At 36.3% G+C, this 18,179-nt stretch overlaps 1 protein-coding gene across 3 annotated transcripts in view; it reads left to right on the top strand.

Annotated features, from left to right (window-relative positions):
- RALGPS2 (Ral GEF with PH domain and SH3 binding motif 2) overlaps window positions 1-18,179 on the top strand; it is a 136,003-nt gene that overhangs the window by 25,491 nt on the left and 92,333 nt on the right. For all 3 annotated transcript variants that reach the window (XM_032463663.1, XM_032463664.1, XM_032463662.1), the window contains 3 exons: window positions 10,215-10,356; window positions 15,740-15,844; window positions 16,922-16,972. In XM_032463663.1, coding sequence (XP_032319554.1) covers window positions 10,303-10,356; window positions 15,740-15,844; window positions 16,922-16,972 — 210 coding nt within the window. In that variant the 5' untranslated portion in view covers window positions 10,215-10,302. The remainder of the gene's footprint in view (window positions 1-10,214; window positions 10,357-15,739; window positions 15,845-16,921; window positions 16,973-18,179) is intronic.

The following is an 18,179-nucleotide window of genomic DNA, read 5'->3' as shown; positions in this document are numbered from 1 at the left end:
GTACTTTGATCTACAGTCTGTATTGTAATTTTGTGAATTGTCTCAATAACATCTTTTGTAGCATTTACTGCCCTCCAGTACAGGATGTGTAATTGTCATGTCTCTTGAATTTTCTTTAATTTGTAATGGTGCCTCAGCCTTTCTTTGTATCTCATAGCAGTGGCATTTTTAAAAGAATGCATTTGTAGAATGTTCCTCAGGTTAGGTCTGTCCATTTCCTTGAGATGAGATTCAGGTGATGCATTCCCAGCTCAACTACTCAATACGTGATGTTGTGTCCCTCCCGGAGTATCACGTCAGAGGCACACAGCATCTGCCTGCTCCTCACTGGTGATGGGTATTGTGATCCACTCAGTCAAGACGTTGCCTCTTTTCTTCATAGTATAGTTACTTATTTTCCCTCTTGCAACTAATAAGCAGGCTATGAGAAAACACTGTTTCTGTCTTTTTGCTTTTTTTTAATTAATTATCTTTGTAGAAAAATTTAAAATATATAGATAAGGCAAAACTAGAAAAAAAATTGACTTGTAAACCTGGAAATAGACACATTTTTATATATGTTGGTACAGTCTCTTTTCTGTGCTATAATAATGACAATCAAAGAAGGATTATACCTCAAGTGCTGTTTGGCAGATTGCTTTATTGATTTAGCAGTAAGTTGCGGATATTTACCTTGTGTTACTGAGTATTCTATGGTATTTTGGTGGCTGCATGGTGTTCCATTGTGTATAATTTTGCATACGGATTGTTCTGTGATGTTCAGTTTAGCCTCGCATTTCAGGTCTGAGAATCTCTCGGGGGGGGGCAAGCTATTTAACTGTCCTCCTTTCTGGGCCCTTTTCTCTTACAGCTTAAGGGAGGCAGTGCTGTACTGTTGCCTCACCTGACACCTTGGCTCAGACAGTGGAGTCCTGACATCTGTCTTACCCCGTCAAACTGGCTAACCAAGCTGTTTTTGCTTTCCACCGTTTGATGGACTGAGTTCCTTTCTCTGACCATTCCTAGGCCTACAGTGGCACACTTTTGCCAAATACATAAACTGTATTTCTGATTCAATTGAATTTTTTATGCTTTAATTGCTAAAAAGTACAGTTTGGCTTTTTGTTTAATTTCAAATAGTGTATAGTATTATGAGGCAAATGGACTTTTATGGCCTAGTCTTCCGAGTAGGGCATCTGGCCAGAATGCACACATACCCACTAAAAACAAAAACAAAAACACACTCAAAAAACATGTTTGAGGCACAGTGCATGTTTTTGCTTGGAACTTCCTTTCTGTTGTCTGAGTTTCTATTTAATCTGTATTTATATTTGTGCCAGGCCGTGTCAGAGGTCTCCAGAGCTCTTGTGTACTGGCAGATTATCTTTCATGAACCTCTTATGCTGGAGATGGAGTATAATCTTTAAAGGTATTGTTTAATACATTTTCCCCCCTTTAAAATCTAGTCATCTGAAAGTCTTTCTTCCCCTACAGGTTTAGGTCATTTGGGTACATAGAAGCTTTCTGTGTAGATATGGGCCAGTTTATAAATGCTTCTTCCCATTGCATCTCCAGTTTAGTACAAATACAGCAAAGTTATATCTGAGAGACTTAGGTGTAGAGTCTCTCTTTATTGGCTTGAGGTAAAACAGTTTTAATCCAAGCACTTTCTTTGACGTAGCTTCATTATTTTTAAGCTTTTCTTTTACACTTTGAGAAATAATGCCTGCTGTTTTATAGATGAGGAGATTTTAAATGGGCCAGTTTCTTCTCATTGCCTTTAACATATGCTCTCTGTGTTAGGTAGGAGGGTATTGTAGTGGCAGTGTGGTAAGTGAAACAGTTTTCTGCTGTCCTCACCTTTTTCCTTCTAATTTAAGACCTCAGTTTACTTTGTTTTGAAAATCATCTTCCTCACAAATCTTAAGTATGTACCTAAAATATTTATAAATAAAATATATGTCTGAAAAAATATAGAGATGTTTAAGCTTAAACAATAATTTGGTAAGTGATCTAGGAAACAGTTTGGTTGGGAAACAGTCAAGTTCTTTTGACACGAGACTTCTAAATATGTACATTAGTTTAGACATTATCTCGCCCCCTCCCCCCAACCTGGGTGGTGTATGAAATTCCTAAACCTGTCATTGTGGTTGGCTTACAGTGATTGAATTTTCTCCAGAACATGTTTTTTTCCCTGTAGTTTCAGTGTGTTCTTATCCATGTGAATTACCGTTGTTTGAAAAATGCTTGCTATCCTTTGATTAAGAATTAAATGTAGAGGGGGGCAGGTATAGCCCAAGAGGTCCTAGGTTCAATCCCCAGTACCTCCTCTAAAAATAAACCTAATTACCTCCCCACACCCTGCCAAAATTAAATAATTAAATAATACAATAATAAATAAATAAAATATTTTTAAAAAGAATTATAGCTGAGAATTTTTTATCACTTATGCTGTACTACTAATGATAAATGGGGATATTTCAAGTTATGTACTTTTGAATAAATTCATAAAGGAATTTATAATATTCATATTAATCTACACTTGGAAATTAGTTGGTCAGCAAGTAAAATGGTATCTGTCTTAAGGGATCTCTCATCATTAAATGCAATGATTTAGTGTTACGAACTGTTTGTAGATTTGTCCTAGAGATACAGTTATTATCAGTTCACATGAGTATTTTTAAATGAAAAAAATTTTAATTGTTAGTAAATTTCTTTTCCATTGTACTTGTGTCTTAAAATATGCTTTCAAAAATTCTTCATTTACAGTTATAGTTTACTTATTTTTTCTAACTCGTTAATTTATATTGTAATTTTCTCATGCTTCTGGAATTTAGAGGAATGGTTCTTTGAGGTCTGCCTCTTTCTCTCCTTTTTTTTTTTAAGCTTCATCGCTGATACAGTGGACTTTGAGCCTCTGTTTAAATATTAGCAAAGTTCCTTGCCCAAGGCCTTACATCTGGCTGGTAGTGTCTGAGCTAGGATTTGAACCCAGGGCTTTCCACCTCCAAAATTTGTGTACTTGCTGTTATACCATATTATTTCTAGATGTGTTGTTTCTTCTATAGAAATTTCATGTAATTCTTACAGAATCTCTCTGAAGTACATTTTGTTGTCCCTTATTTACAAACAAAGAAATTAAAATTCAGAGATTAAATAATTTACCCAGCGTAACTGGTTAAAATCCTAGAACTTGTTGTATTCCATATCTCATGCTCTTCCCAGTGAACTGCTTTCTCTGCCCCTCGATTTGGGATGGGGGGCAGTGTTCACAAATTAATATGAATTTTGTTAATTTTTTTATTTTAAATATCATCTGAGATTGCCATTTCCATGGCATCAGGCTTGTGAATTAGAACCTGGTGATGGAGGATGAAGGTGACAGAAGTTAAGAGGATAGAATGTGACCATGGGAGTTTTATTCAACTGGAAGACTAGGTGGGTACTGGAGAGCAGAGATTGGAGAAGCTTGGGTAGGAAAGGGGCCTGCACGTCACTTTAGATGCTTTGTTGTTTTTGTGGGAGCATGTTGTTTACTGCTCACCTTCCTAAAGCCCAGTGGCGTAGCCCTGGCATGGAAAGTCCTTAAAATACTGGCTTTAGTTTCCTAAGCTCATTTCCCTACTCGGAAGCCTTTAATGGTTCCTAGGGCCTGTCCCGTGCAATCTAAGTCCCCCTGTTTGACAGTTGAGACCCTCCACAGGCTGTTCCTGTCACTTCTTCGAATGTTACCAGAGCTCATCAGGGAGGTTCTCCCCACCAGGCCGGCCGGCATCCGTGCTGGACCTCCTCTCTGGGCCACCTTTCCTTTGAAGTGTGCACCCTTGTTGATGGTGGTTTTACTTTCCGTTTCTTCCTACCCTTCAACCTGTCTTTCTGTATAAACTTAAATATCGTTTCCTCCTGTTGAAGTCATGTGACTCTTGAAGCCAAATCACAGTATAACAAGTTGTAGAGTTCTCTGATTCTCTCATTCCTGCTCTTTTCCCTCTAGCCAAATTATAAACTTGCTCAGAGGAAGAACAGCCTTTTCAGTTCTCTTCTGTGGTTCCCTCCTTTCCTCGTTTTGTCTTCCTCCTCGTCTTTCCCTCCTCTGCCCCCACCCCTTTCCCTTCTCTCTTCCCCACCCCTCTCCTCTGTATTTTCCTGTCTGTCCTTTCATCAGTTCATCCATCATTCCTGTCTTTAGTTTTTCCGTCCTTCCTTTTTCCCCCTCCCTTCCAGCTGCCTGCCCCTACTGTGTAAGCCTGGACAAGTACCTGTTCGATCATCTCTAAAAATGGGGATATATAGGGTTTGTTTTGATGATTGTGTGAATTTTTTAATGAAAAGGGCTCGCTGGATAACAGGACTCCATACATATTAACTTTTATTTGTTATTGTTACACTGTTTTGTGTATTCCAATGTATAAAACATAATGATAGGATTTTCTATAAAAGGAGAGGTAGTTATATAGAGAGGTTAATTTTAAACTTTTAAACACTTTGACAATAATCCAAAAACATCAATCATCTTAACAATCACGGTTAAGATAAGTATTTCTACCCCTGACTTTACTTTCATTTGATACAAAGTTAAACAGAAACCAAGAGAAGTTTTTCTATTTTGAGATAAGTTAGTTTTTCATGTACCACCACATTAACTGCTTGCCATGTGGACTAATTTTGTGGTAAATTCTTTGTCTAAAAATGTCTTCATTTTGCCGCCTCTTAAATTAGAATTTAGCTGGGTATGGAATTTTAGATTGACAGTTACTTTCTCTTAGCACTTTGAAGATAATTCATTTTCTTCTGTGTCTTTTGCTACTGTTGAAAAGCTTTCCATTTAATTTTGTTCCTTTGTAAATAAAAGCCTCACCTGCTTGCTTTTTAAACAAGCATTCTCCAATTTAAAGTGATGCATAAAGAATATGACTATTTGTCCTGCTCAAGGCTTGTGATTCCTGAATATGAAGATACATGTCTTTTACTTGTTCTGGAAACTAAACAGATTTTCTCTCTTTAAATGTTGACTTTCATTGTCTCTCTTCCTCTGGAGCTCCTCTGAGACATGTTAGATCTTATTATTCTGTTTTTTTATTTCTTTTAATCTCTTTTCACCTTTTACATATCATTAAGCCTTTGTTTAGAATTACTGCATAATTTCATTTCTTTATCCTACTTTACAAATTCTCTCTTTAGTTGTGTTACTCTGAAGCTTAATTCTCCAGTGACTGTATATTTCTTTTCTTAAAAAACAAACAAACTTTTATTTACTTTTATTTGGTTCTCTTACAAATGTTTGTCTTGCTTTTTTATAATGTCTTGTATTTTCAGTTTCTTCTTTTAAGGCTGCTGGTTTTCATCTTTCCTATTTTATAACCTGTATCTGATAATTTTTCATCTGAAGTTCCCCAGAGGTAACCCTAATAATTCCTGTGTTTCCTGCTGTTACTTGCAGGGGGTTGTTTGTTTGTAGAGTTACTGGATTTCCCTCCTGAGCTTGCTAGTGCGGCTTTGTTTGGGGGAATCCCGCACTGCCTGGGTTGAAGGAATGTTCTTCTCCTAAACTTTTGTTCCCTCCTTGGGTTCCAGGAGTCTCACTGGCTTGTGAACGTATTTTATGAGAATTTGTAGTCTTGAAAGTCTTGGACCATGCTAGCAGTTTAAATTCAAATTCTGGGTCAGTGCCGGAGCAAGCCTGGATTACAGGTTTGCATTTTGTAGGCACCCTCCTCCAGCCTCAGGATTAAGCCCAGGCCAAGATACACAAGTCCTTATCTTCCTGTACCAGTATCTTTTTATAGACCATCTTACCAATGATTGGGTAGACTACCAATCTCTCTGACTTAATTCTAGGTAAAGCTGTGTGTGGCTGGGGTGAGGAGGAGAGCATGTGTGTCTCAGTTCCATTCTCATCTCTTGGTTGCCTCTTCTGTCCAACTGGTGCCAAAATCCAAGCCACCATTTCCAAGTTTCTTCTGTGGTACAAAGATTTTTTACCTTGTTTTTCAGCCGTGTTGCTGGAACTAGAAATCCTCATCATATTCTTTTAAATGTGTGTAGTATTGTGTGTGTTGATTATTTGATTGCCATTCTCCCTGTACTTTTATTAAGTGGGCATTTATCTAATATCCTGTGAACAACTGCTTTGTTCAGTCATTTACTCATCTTTTAACAGATACTTTGGTAGGCAGTTGAGATCAAGTATTGTGTTCATGTGCCTGAAAACAGATGAAAAAATAACAGTTTTTCTGTTCTGTGTTGTTTTAAATATGGGTCTTTAACATCAAGGAATTCAAAATTCATTCAGGAGATGTACGTAAATAAGTCAATGTGAAACTATAGCAGAATTCTGACAGAAGAGCAGTGGAAGCACAAAGGAAGGAGACTGAGGACTTCTCTGTGGGAGGCAGCGAGGACCTCCCATAACCCTGGATGTGCATATGAACCCCTTTCTTTCTAATTTCTTTCACAATACCTTGAACTTGTTATAAGCAAATAGCAAAGATGATCTTGCTTAGTGCTATAGAAGAAATGGTTTTAAGAGGCAACCACATTCTTTATTAAACTTTTGTCAAAATAGCTCAATATCAATTATGTCAAAAACAGTCTTTTTCTGTTACTCATCAGCATTTTGATGGCTGTAATTATTGAAACAAAGTACTGGGGAATTTGGGACTAATCTCTGATTTTCTTAGATTAAAAAAAAATGAAGGCAATGTAAATTTAGCTGTCAGACATGCTGAATGTGCTGTGATACACGGGCTGCTTAAATCTTTGGGCCCTCCGTGAGTGTCATATACACTGTCTCTTTAATATTTATTTAAAAATACATTTTAAAGGAAAGCAAGATGTAAAACAGCTTTTAAATATTGAATTGCAATTATGGTGTTTTAATTTTACCCTATTTTTTTCTCTTGAAACTTAACGATTCCAATAAGAAGATTTAGTTTATTTTGTTGAACCTATCACTTCTATTTTCATGGGGTTTTTTTCTTATAATTATCCATTTGAATTTTTTATTGTGGTTATATACAAAGGTATTAAGGCCACTTCTGATTTTCACTGTTGTAAGTAGCGCTTATTGGATATCGCTTACCTGTTCTTTTTTCCTCCGGAGTTTTGATAAGGTGAATTTCCAGTACGGAGATTTTTAAGCCAACCTGTAGAAGCATATCAATTCTGTGTTGTCTGAGTATTTACAAAGAAATTGCACTAATTAATTGCATTTCTCCGCCATTTTCCTTATAGTTGCTTAACTCTTCTAGAGTGTAGCTATTAAATGTCTTTAGCACAATATTTCTAATGATGGTAATATAAATTATTTCAGAGAAGAATATGTAACTGGTATTATTAAATGAGATTAGATTAGTTAGTGAGAAGTTGTCACTTTAACTTTACACTTTTGTTCATTTATTTAAAAAGCATTGGTTTCTTGGTGGGAATACCACTGAGAAGGTGGGGAGTTAGGAGGCTGAATGATTGTGCCTGCAATTTATAATCAAGTTCTGGGACCTCAAGCAAGGAACTAAATCTATTCAGATTTCCTAGAAGTTGGGGATTATATTGCTTGGAAAGAAGCAATATCCATGTTTGGGGATTATATTGAAGCACTATGCCTTTTTTGGGATTTAAACCCTTTAAAAAGACAGATTAGCTATCTTTAAGAAGTATGAGAAGAGAATAGCTGAGAAATAATGTAAGGAAAGAGCTGCTGTGATGTTGGTGTTTTTGCGAATGATTGTGCCGTTTATATATAGTGATAGGAAAAGTAAATATTAAAGCATGCATTTGTCTTGTTTAATTTCAACATTTTTGTGTGCAAAGCACAGAAAAGTCTTGAGGCACATACCATAAAGGAATAAACCCATGCCTGTCTCTCAGGACTTGAGGTGTTTTTACAGAATCGTGAGGCTTTGTTGTACTTACAGTGTTAAATACTATTGACGGGTAGAACATTTGTAAGTTGTCATGAACGGCATTTTTGTTAAGGTATGCTTCGCTGTACCTTTTTTTTTTTTTACATGTAATTGATTTTAATATGACCTTAATTTTCGTGGGATATTTGAATAACAATTAAAAACAGGCAGAGAAAATTTGATTCGCTACTGTTAATAGTTTATAGATGTATCAATGTTTACTCCTGGTATATTGCCTCTTTTCAGTTAATATTTAGTCATAAATTTATGTTTGATTTGTAATATAGATTAAAAATACATTTCCTTTAACAATTTGATTATTTTTCTTAACACTAGGGGGCACTCTTGATTTATTAATTCGTATCTAAATTAATCATGCATTGATGAAATGAAATTATTTGAAAACATTGTTTCAAACTGAGTGTTGCCTTCAGAGAGAATTGGGATTATTAAGTTCATTTTGGATAGCAATGTAAAAATAAAGTGATTCTTATAAGGATAAATGAGGCTTATAAAATGAACTTTTACTGTAGATTGGAGATTAAAGATTTTCTGTGCTCTATTCATTTTCACATTGGTTTTCTAATTCATTTCTACATGGTTTTAAAAAATTCATTATTTTTAATATAGTTCTCATTTCTAAAATTCTAACACAGTGTTTTGCTCTTAAGGCAGATACTTAGGATATATCTGAAGAAATGAAGATAAATTTAAGATGTGACTGAAAGCTGCTGTCATTAGTAATCATTTTTAAGTATTTGAAAACCAGTAATGTGTTTTGCCATATCTAAGAAACAGATCGTAGGCATTCCCGTTTGTTGTTTTTGCAGTCAAGATTTTGGTGACTCCCACCAACATGTATTTGCCAGAGGTGTATTTCTAAGGTCTTTGTCTTCTTTAATTGGAAGACTCCATTGAATTTAGGTTTTGTGTGGATTAAGAAAATCATAGACAAAATCTGCATCATTATAATAGCACTCTTACCACGTGTCAGCACTGTTGTAGGTGCTTTGCGTGTATCAATTAATTTCTCCTCACCACGACTCAGTAAAGTAGGCACTATTACCTCTGTCTCATAGGTAAAGAAACTGAGCACAGAAAAGTCAAACAATTTGTTGGGTTCAAACTTGTTTTGTTCTGTCGTCTGTGCTACTAAATCACTTTCCTATATTGGTTCTCCAGAGAAAGGAAACAGCATTTTGAGAAAATTATTATGGATAGTTCAAACTCGGTTTTTAAAGTAGGTGTAGTTTTGTAATGTACAGCACAGGGAATATAGTCAGTAATGTTGCAATAAGTTGGTATGGTGACAGATGGGAACTGGACTTACTGTTGTGGTCATTTTTCTGTGTAAAGATACAGAATTACTATGTTGTACACCTGCAACTAACATAGTAATGTAAGTCAGTTATACTTCAATTTTAAAAAAGTAGAGATAGTTTTAAATACCTAACTTATAAACACTTATTTCTCTCATGGGAAACATCGTAGAAATTTAAAGTTGGAAAGAGGCCTTAAAGACTGTTTATTCCTGTCATTTTACAAAGAGAAGGAAATTCTCTCTTAGGTACAGTTTCCAAAATAGTGCTATACAGCAAGTCGTTTGTGGAAAGGGATTAGAACCTCAAGTAAATATTCTGACTTCCAGTAAAATGAAAAAAATATATTGGTGTGGAAAGAGTATTTGACTAGAATTTTAAATGGCTTGAATTTTATTCTTGACTCATTTAGCAGGCTGTGTCCTCGGAGGCTGTGTTTATTTGTGTTCTAGGAGCATAGTGATGCCTTACTTAATTAGCCTTATTGGTGGTTGTGAAGGTCAGTGAGATGATGGATAGGAGATATTCAGTGAACTTTAAAGCTCTATACAAATAAATATGTCATGTATTGTGGTATTTTTATAACATGCTCCATAATAATTTATTTTTAACTATTTGTGTCGTCTTTGTAAACTAAGTCATCAGCAATGCTAATCTAATTGTGTAAGGCTGATTTAGGAGTGTCATTTAGAGCTCTAAAAACTGATTTTGTTACACCATGTGTTACTTTGCCACATTTTTTTAAACACTTTTTATTGACTTAAAACTAAAAAGGGTTTTGAATTTTTTCACAGTAAATGAAAAGCTTAGGCTTTTGCTTTGCTGATAAAGAACATTAAGTGTTTCTGATCATTTGAAAATAGCACTAAACTGGATTTAGTGATTTACCTGAAATGAAAAATAGAGGTTAGTAAAGTTGAAATATTGAATTCCTTGGCTTGGTGATAGGCGTGGGTTTGTTTTCTTAAACTTCCAGTAAGACACACGTTTAAAGTTCTCTGCTTATGTTTTACAGGGATAATAATGTATCTGTGGCCTTGGACGTGAAGCAAGCCGTCTTCTGTTGCTGTTAAACTGCGTCAGGGACTGATGTTGTGGGAAGCATGGACCTAATGAACGGGCAGGCAAGCAGTGTTCATGCTGCTGCTGCTTCCGAGGTGAGCCACTTGAGAGGTTTAGTTGTAAAGTTTCTTACCTTCCATTCTAATTTTTTCAGCATTATCATTGGTCATAGATTTAAATCAGAACTTAAGGAAAACGGTTATAGAATTTTTAGTTTTTTAAGAAACTATTTTAATTGTACCATCTATGTGTTTATTGTACATTTTAGGTGGAGCTAAGCCTTATCCACTTGACAAATAATGATTATTTAAAATGCTTTCTTGAGGGGGGAGGGTGTAGCTCATTGGTAGAGCATGCACTTAGCATGCACGAGGGCCTGGGTTCAATCCCCAGTACTGCCATTAAAAATATATAAATAAACAAATCTAATTACCTCCTCCCACCCTCCCCAAAAGCCCCCCAAATTTAAAAAAGTAAAATGCTTTCTTGAGTTTAGTCTTAAAGGATACATAGAATTTCTTTTTAAGGTACTTTTACATCATGCATACCTTGAGAACAATAGTATGAGTGAAGCAAAGAAAGAGTCTTCCATTTGAAATGACATAATCTTGGACACTTGGATCCCTTGATTCCAAGCCTGTTGAAGGAGATCGAAGAACTGTTGGGCTGGACTGTTGAAAAGGCCACTCTGGTGATGTAGCTCAGAGTGTTAAAGACGGAGGTGAAGACTGAACTCCCCTCTCTAGTTGATGTCTTATAATTTCATTTTTGCCCCACCTTTTTTCTTTATTGCTATGTGTATAAATCTAGGGTGCTTGCCTGCCTTCCTTAATAACTTTAGCATCTACCGTCTATTTCTTCTTTATTTTTCTCCTTGCATACAGGATGAAAATAAATGTTTATGACACTTTAACATCTTGGCCTCAGAGTTCCTTAATAACTTCCAACTCCATTTTGCCCAAGACAATTAATTACTTATGCCTTGCTCTTGTTGAAAATATTCTAAGTCTGTAGTTTTGATTATTTTTCTTATGTAGATGATTTCTGTATTTTTAACTCTAGCTCTGGCTTCCTCCATAAATTTTGTTAAGCATTTGTGATACACTAGACATTTTACTTATAATATGAACAAAATCAAGTTACTTACTACTTCTACTCTGTTGGACTAGCTGCAAAGAAGACAGCCCACCCCCTTTCTCTGACTTCTGTTAGTAGCGTCACCATTTCTCTAGCCATCTAAGTTCCTATCTGTAGATTTGTCATTAACCTGCTTCCCATTTGCCCACCATTACCATTTTCATATCACATCAGGGAGAGTCTGCTAACAAAACTGAATTTAGAGTCCTCTGTAATGTAATCATGGAAGGGACAGCTCAGGTCCTGCCCACACTCAGGTGGAGAGGATTACACAGGAGCATGACCACCAAGAGATGGAGATTCCTGGCAGGCGGCTTAGAGCCTGTCCACTCTGCCTTATCTCTAGGATCCAGCCCTTTTCTCCTTATTTCTGCTAGCACTGTCTTAGGTCTTAGTTTGGTCATTTATTATTTCTTGCCTAGATTATTGTAGCTGCCTTTTATTTTGATCTTGTACTTCTGTTCTCTGCTATTTTTGGTCCATTTGACTGTAATTCAATTTTAATATTCTTAAAATATTCCCAAACTGTCTGTGGCTCCTAGTGGCCTACTTATTAAACACACTTGACCCTCACCCCTGTGTTTAAGACTTTCCTCAAAATGGCCCTAAATTTTCTTTCCAATGGATTTAGTTGCTTCTAATCCTCTACTTGAAATTTATATTCTAATGAAAGAATACCACATGTTGCTGACGTTTGTATAAACCCTTAGGTTTTTCCATTTCAAGGACTATACTTTTAGGAAAGTCTTTTTCTGATTCCCTACACGGATAGGAGCAGTCCTGTTTTTGCAACTATCCCTTTTAAAAAGCTAATTTTTAATAATTTTTTTCATAAATTTATGCATAGTTTTTCTTCCTCTTTGAGACAGGGATTTTGTATGCTCATATGTATGTCTGTATTATCTGTGTATTTGGTATATTTATGACTATATTTCTTGAATATGTTAAATGTATGTGTGTGTTTGTATAATATATTTATGACTATATATTGTGAAACATACAAGCTAGTATTACAAGAAACAGTACACAATTATTCGTTAAATAAAGTAGGTCATTTCACTTATAGAAAAAATTCTGTTGACTTTTCTAAAAGTGGGTGAATTACATCAGGCCTCGGAGTAGTATAATCTACTACATGAAAAGTAAGAGGGGAAGAGTCTGCCTTTTAAATTGTCCTGCTGTGGCAAGAACATAAAATTAAAAATACTTATTTTCTACCTTCTCTTAAAATACAGATCTATTAACATATCAAAGTACAAATTTCTCATAAATGTGATAAGCTTACTGAATAGATAAGGTACTTGATCTGAGTGATTGATTTCTCCCGTCTCTACCTTTAGACTTAACTTGTGCTTAGGTTTCTGATATCAGTAGAGTCATGGTGAACTTTTTCCAGACATTTAGAGGTGTCAGAAGATTCTTAGTTTGGTCGCGAGTAAAGGACGACTGCTGTGCTCATAGCGCGCAGTGTGCCCCAGTGCTGCCTAGCTTCTCATTACCAGCGTGTTTGTCAGTAGTAGGGAAGCATATAGAAGCACATCGCTCGTAATTGTTTAAGTTTATGCTAATGGCCTGGAAGACGGAAAATGATTATTCACTTGGGTAAGCAGTAAAATTGCCATTATGATTTGCTAACTTGCCTTGAATGAGTTAAAAACTTGGGGGGAAATTACCAAATTCTGTTTAAAATTGACAGAATGCATTTATTTTTGGTAGTTACTGCATTAGTATATACTGCTTCACTGATGTCTATTTGAATGCGTAACATGAATAAATTTCTATATTAGTCTTGGAACATAAAATAATGTTGTTGACATACTGTAAGCTAGTCATAGTTACAGAGATTAAACACAGGGAATAAGACACTATGTATAAAATCCATTTACAGCACTTTGGATTTCTGCTCAGACATGTAAAGAGCTCAGAATTAATCACTCCTGTCCTCACAACCTGAAAAAAAAAAACTGAGCAAACTGAAAACCAATAACTCTTCTTAGCTTTATCAGAGAATTGATGTCACAGAGCAAATTGACAGTGATGCCCTGGAAAATGGGGAGATGGGCAAATACAGAGAATCACGGTTACTAAGAACAGACTCCCTGGAGGCAGGAAAGGGTAGGAAACAACCTGTAGTTCACAAACCATGGAGGCTCTGTGTGGACTAGCTTGGGAGTTACAAACTCCTGGGGGCCCAGTTTTAGGGCTCCCACCCCTACTTTTGTGGATTTTACCTCTAGGAGCCCCATCAAGTTCTCACAGTGAAGATCAGGGAAAAATCCCCTCATGTTTCCAGCACTGAGTGGGGGAAAAGTAATCATCCTGAAACATACCCAGCATGTGCTGTCGTCCACCTGACCTCAAGGGAGCCTAACCTATTTGGGGGAAGAGAAAGAGCCGACTCCAGGCCCTCTGGCCTTCTTGCCTCACCTTCTGAGGGGAGTCGGGGTTGCTGAGAAGCACTTGAGAAGGTCACAGGCTCGCTAAAGTACCTAACTTTAGGGTGATGAAACGCTACTCTCCCACACTTCACCGCCACACCAGCAGGGCTCCTGTATCATAATGAAAGGTGACAGCTAAAAGAACTGCAAGGCACAGACTCTGTCGTAGGGGGCGTTTCTAGGGAAACCAGGGACAAAAACAAGGTCACTAGAGGAAAATGAAGACACCTCTAGCAACAGATAGCAAACAGTGTAACACTCATCTAGATAAACGTACACTACAGGCCTGTTTACCTTAGTTTCTGTTACCCAATAAATCGTTTGTTGCTTTCAACAAATGTTAAGGCGTACTGAAAGGTAAGAAAAAACATAGTCTGAAGAGATGAAGCAAGCAACCGAACCAGGCTCAGATATGGCAGAGATTTTGGAATTAACAGACTGGGAATTAAAACAACCGTGATTAATAATGTTAAGAACTCTAATGAATAAAATGAACAATGTGCAGGAATGGATGGATCATGTAACCAGGGATATTGAAACTCTAAGAATCAAAAGGAAATGTTAGAAATCAAAAACACTGTGCCAGAAATGAAGAATGACTTTGATTGGCTCACTAGTAGACTGGTGACTGGTAGACAGCCGAGGAAAGAATCAGTGAGCCTGAAGACATGTCAGCAGAATGTTCCCAAGCTGAATGGAGTGCAAAGAGGAAAATGAAAGTCAGTATCCAAGAACAGTGGGGCAGTGACCCAAGGTGTAGCACACACGTAATGGGACCACCCGAAGGAGGAGAAGGGAGCAGAAGAAGAATTTGAAGTAAGAATGGTTGAGAATTTTCCAAAATTAATGACAGATCCCTTCCTTTGTAATGATTTTGATATTTAGCTGCTGCTGAAAGGGAGGGAAAAGTAAAAACGAAGCATAATGACAAGAGCTCAAAACTGACGTGATAGCTAACAGGCTGACATGTATTATACCCCTGTAATTGAAACTTTCTTTCTGAAGGGTATCTTTTTTATTTTAGGGAGTGGGTAACTTGGTTTCTTTCTTTATTTCTAATGGAGGTACTGGGGATTGAAGCCAGGACCTCGTGAATGCTAAGCAGGCGCTCTACCACTGAACTATACCCTCCCTCCTTTTGTAATTGAAACTTGGGTTAATTTCTTTGTGCTGTTGACTGTAGCCTGGTATCCTGCCACCGTTTAGTAGAGCATGATCTAAATGTTTTTACAGTGATAATACTCTGCTTTCAGCCAACTGGTATAGAATATATTTTTATCTCATTGTACAGATGAAGTGGAATTTGAATAGAAATAAGATTTTCGGAGCCAAAAGCCACCTTTTGTTCTACATGCAGCAACAGCAAATTCAAACTCAAAGCAGAAAACCCCTAAATTTGTAATACAATAGAAAGAACAGTGTCAATTGTACTATCACAGACATTCACTTACCGAATAAGACTGGGTTATTCAGTTAATGGAGTTCTGAATGTTTCTTGTGGTTTATGTTATGAAAATAAAGTCTTTTTCTTAATAAAAATTAGATTTAAGAATTGTAAAGGGATGTACTCTTCTCCCCTAACTTCTTTCCCCCCTTTGAAAGTCACTGAATTTGTTAAAAATCTTTTATTTCTATTGGAAATTATAGGATGTCAGGATGAAGAAACTGACAGGAAAATGACTTACTCAGGAACCTAAAAATCATAAAGTTGAGGTTCGATTTCAAGTTGCCCAGCCCTTTTTCTGGTGCTTTTCCAGGGAAGCAGTGTGTTCTGCCCAGTTTCTCTACAGCATTTGTTAACCCACTGGTCTTAGCTTCCTCACTTTTTAATGTCAGTCTAGTTTCCATGACATTGACTGCAAGACAGTTTTAAAATGGCTTCCTTTTTGTTTCAATTTAACAGAAAAGTAGCAGTTCTGAATCATTAAGTGACAAAGGTTCTGAATTGAAGAAAAGCTTTGATGCTGTGGTATTTGACGTTCTTAAGGTTACACCAGAAGAATATGCGGTAAGCCGCCCAACTCTCCTCCAGTTTTTGCACATGATTTACACGTTGGTGCTTTTGAGTTAGAATTTGTAGGCCCAGCAGAGGAAATGGTTAAAAAAAAAAAGAAAAGAAAAAAGCTTACTGTGGGAATTGCTGGGGAGGGTCACACAGCGATGGAGCAAGCAGAGGGGTGAAATGGAGAAGGTAAGATGATCCATAGAGCAGCTTTGTAAGTTACACTTGAACTTGGTAAGTAATTAAACTAAGTTTTTACCTTTATGGTAATTGCTTTTGTCCCTGCCTGTACCACCTCCCCAGGCTGACTGTACCTTATTGACATATGTAAGAAGTATTTTTCTTTTTTTGTAAATTAAAATATTGAAAAATGAAAGTTGAGGGCACTATTGCAGTATCATGAAGGGTACCTAGAAAAACATTGAATTCTTAACTGACATAATGTTCCTTTATTTAGGTTGTCTTTCTCCTTTAATTTGTTAGCAGAGTGCATTGATTTGATACTGAACCAGTCTTGCATTCCAGGAATAAACTGTGTTTGGTCATAGCATATTATTTGGTGTGTTGCTAGATTCTGTTTTACATCTGTAGCCACGAGTGAGATAGGTCCGTAGCCATGTGGAGTCCTTCAGTGTGAGTTGCCACTAGAGTCGAGTCGTTACCTTTTATAAATTGGGAAGAATACCTTTTTATTAAGGTCAGATTTTATATTACCATTTGAGGAGATAGGATTTAATAGTCATAATAACACTGCTCCATGAACCAGTAGATCCAATTTTTGTTTTTTCATTTTGGCCATGTATGACCATGTCCAAAATTTTAAAATTAATTTTGTTTTCTAACTTTACCTCAGTTATCTCACAAGAAAATGTGAATAGACATGAGATAATTAGAAATAATTATATTTAATGGTATCAGGGCTGAATTTTCATTTTCTTAAGCCCTTATAAAATTGGGACTTTTTCTAGTAAAGATTTGAGTACTTAATATATTTTAGTACAGAATGTAATTTTAATTTAGAAGATGTCATACCGTAGAATTCCAAAGAATAAATTATGATTTTTTTTTTACTTTTCATTTCAGGGTCAGATAACGCTAATGGATGTTCCAGTATTTAAAGCCATTCAACCAGACGTGAGTAGTTTTAAGAACTTTCCTTTAAAATATATAAGATAGTGAATTATGGTCTCAAATTAAGAAGTTTTAGAAATGACAAATTATACTTTATAGAAATTTTTAAATGTTTAAAGCTTTTGATGTAACTTGTCAATGTATTATTCAGGCCTCAGAAGCTCATGTGGCGTTCATGGCTAATATCCTGCTGAGTTGTAGATGGGACTGTTGGAACCATTTTGGTTGGTTTGGCTTTACTACGTTACTGAAGGGGCATGGACTTAGAGAGGCTGAATGTTTTACCAAAGGCTCTGAAGCTTTTTAGTGGGAGAATGGAAATAAGCTGCTGGGTTTCACAACACACTTCGGTAATCTTTCCTCTTGTACCTTAATTTTATGACTTTATGACTGTGTATTGACATTATGGAGAGAAGAGAATCAAGGAGGCATTTTTTGTTTTTATTAAAAAGGAGACTAATACTTACTGTGCATCTCCCCACCGTAAGCCATTTATCACGCTGTGTCTGTGTCTGTGTGTGTGTGTATGTGTGTGTGTGTGTAATGTTCCTGTCCGTACCACAACCTGAGTATGGCAGTGCCTGTTTTACTGATGAGAAAACAGAATGGCAGTTGTCCCTGGTACACAGCTAAGCCCTGGAACTGGCTTTCAGACTCTAAAACCTGATGCTTTTCACTCTTAGCAGATAAGAATGTAAATATGATTTTGTATCCCCAAACCAAGTCACTGATAATACTAATATTCAGTACCATAAGATGTTTTTTAGTTCTTTTGGGAACAAAATACAGTGTATTTCTTACAGGATAGTAAGTCTACTATAATGATTATAATGAGTTAGAGAAAACATCTATATCTTCAGTGGTGTAGACAGGATTAGTCCTGTGATTGTCAAGTAAGTTACTTAATGTCTGAGTATCTCAAGTTTGTCACTTACAAAATGAAGTGGTGGGCCTGAATCATCTTTGAGTCCCTGTCATTTCCACGATTCTTTGTTTCTCTAACTTTTCCCCCCTTACCATGGAGGGCACTCTCAACTGAACCATTAGATTAGCAACAGAAGAGGAGCAATCTAGTCTATAAAAAAGGCACAAACAAAAATAGCTTTTGTATTTAAATCACAAAAACTGCAATATTCATTTCCTCACATCCCTGAACAAAACAAACTAGATTCTTTATAAAAGTTACTTTTTTATGCCCTGAAATTCAGCC

Source organism: Camelus ferus, chromosome 21 (genome assembly GCF_009834535.1).
Source record: "Camelus ferus isolate YT-003-E chromosome 21, BCGSAC_Cfer_1.0, whole genome shotgun sequence".
Lineage (NCBI taxonomy): Eukaryota > Metazoa > Chordata > Mammalia > Artiodactyla > Camelidae > Camelus > Camelus ferus.
The sequence above is the reverse complement of the archived record's forward strand: the minus strand, read 5'-3'. Positions and strand labels throughout refer to the sequence as shown.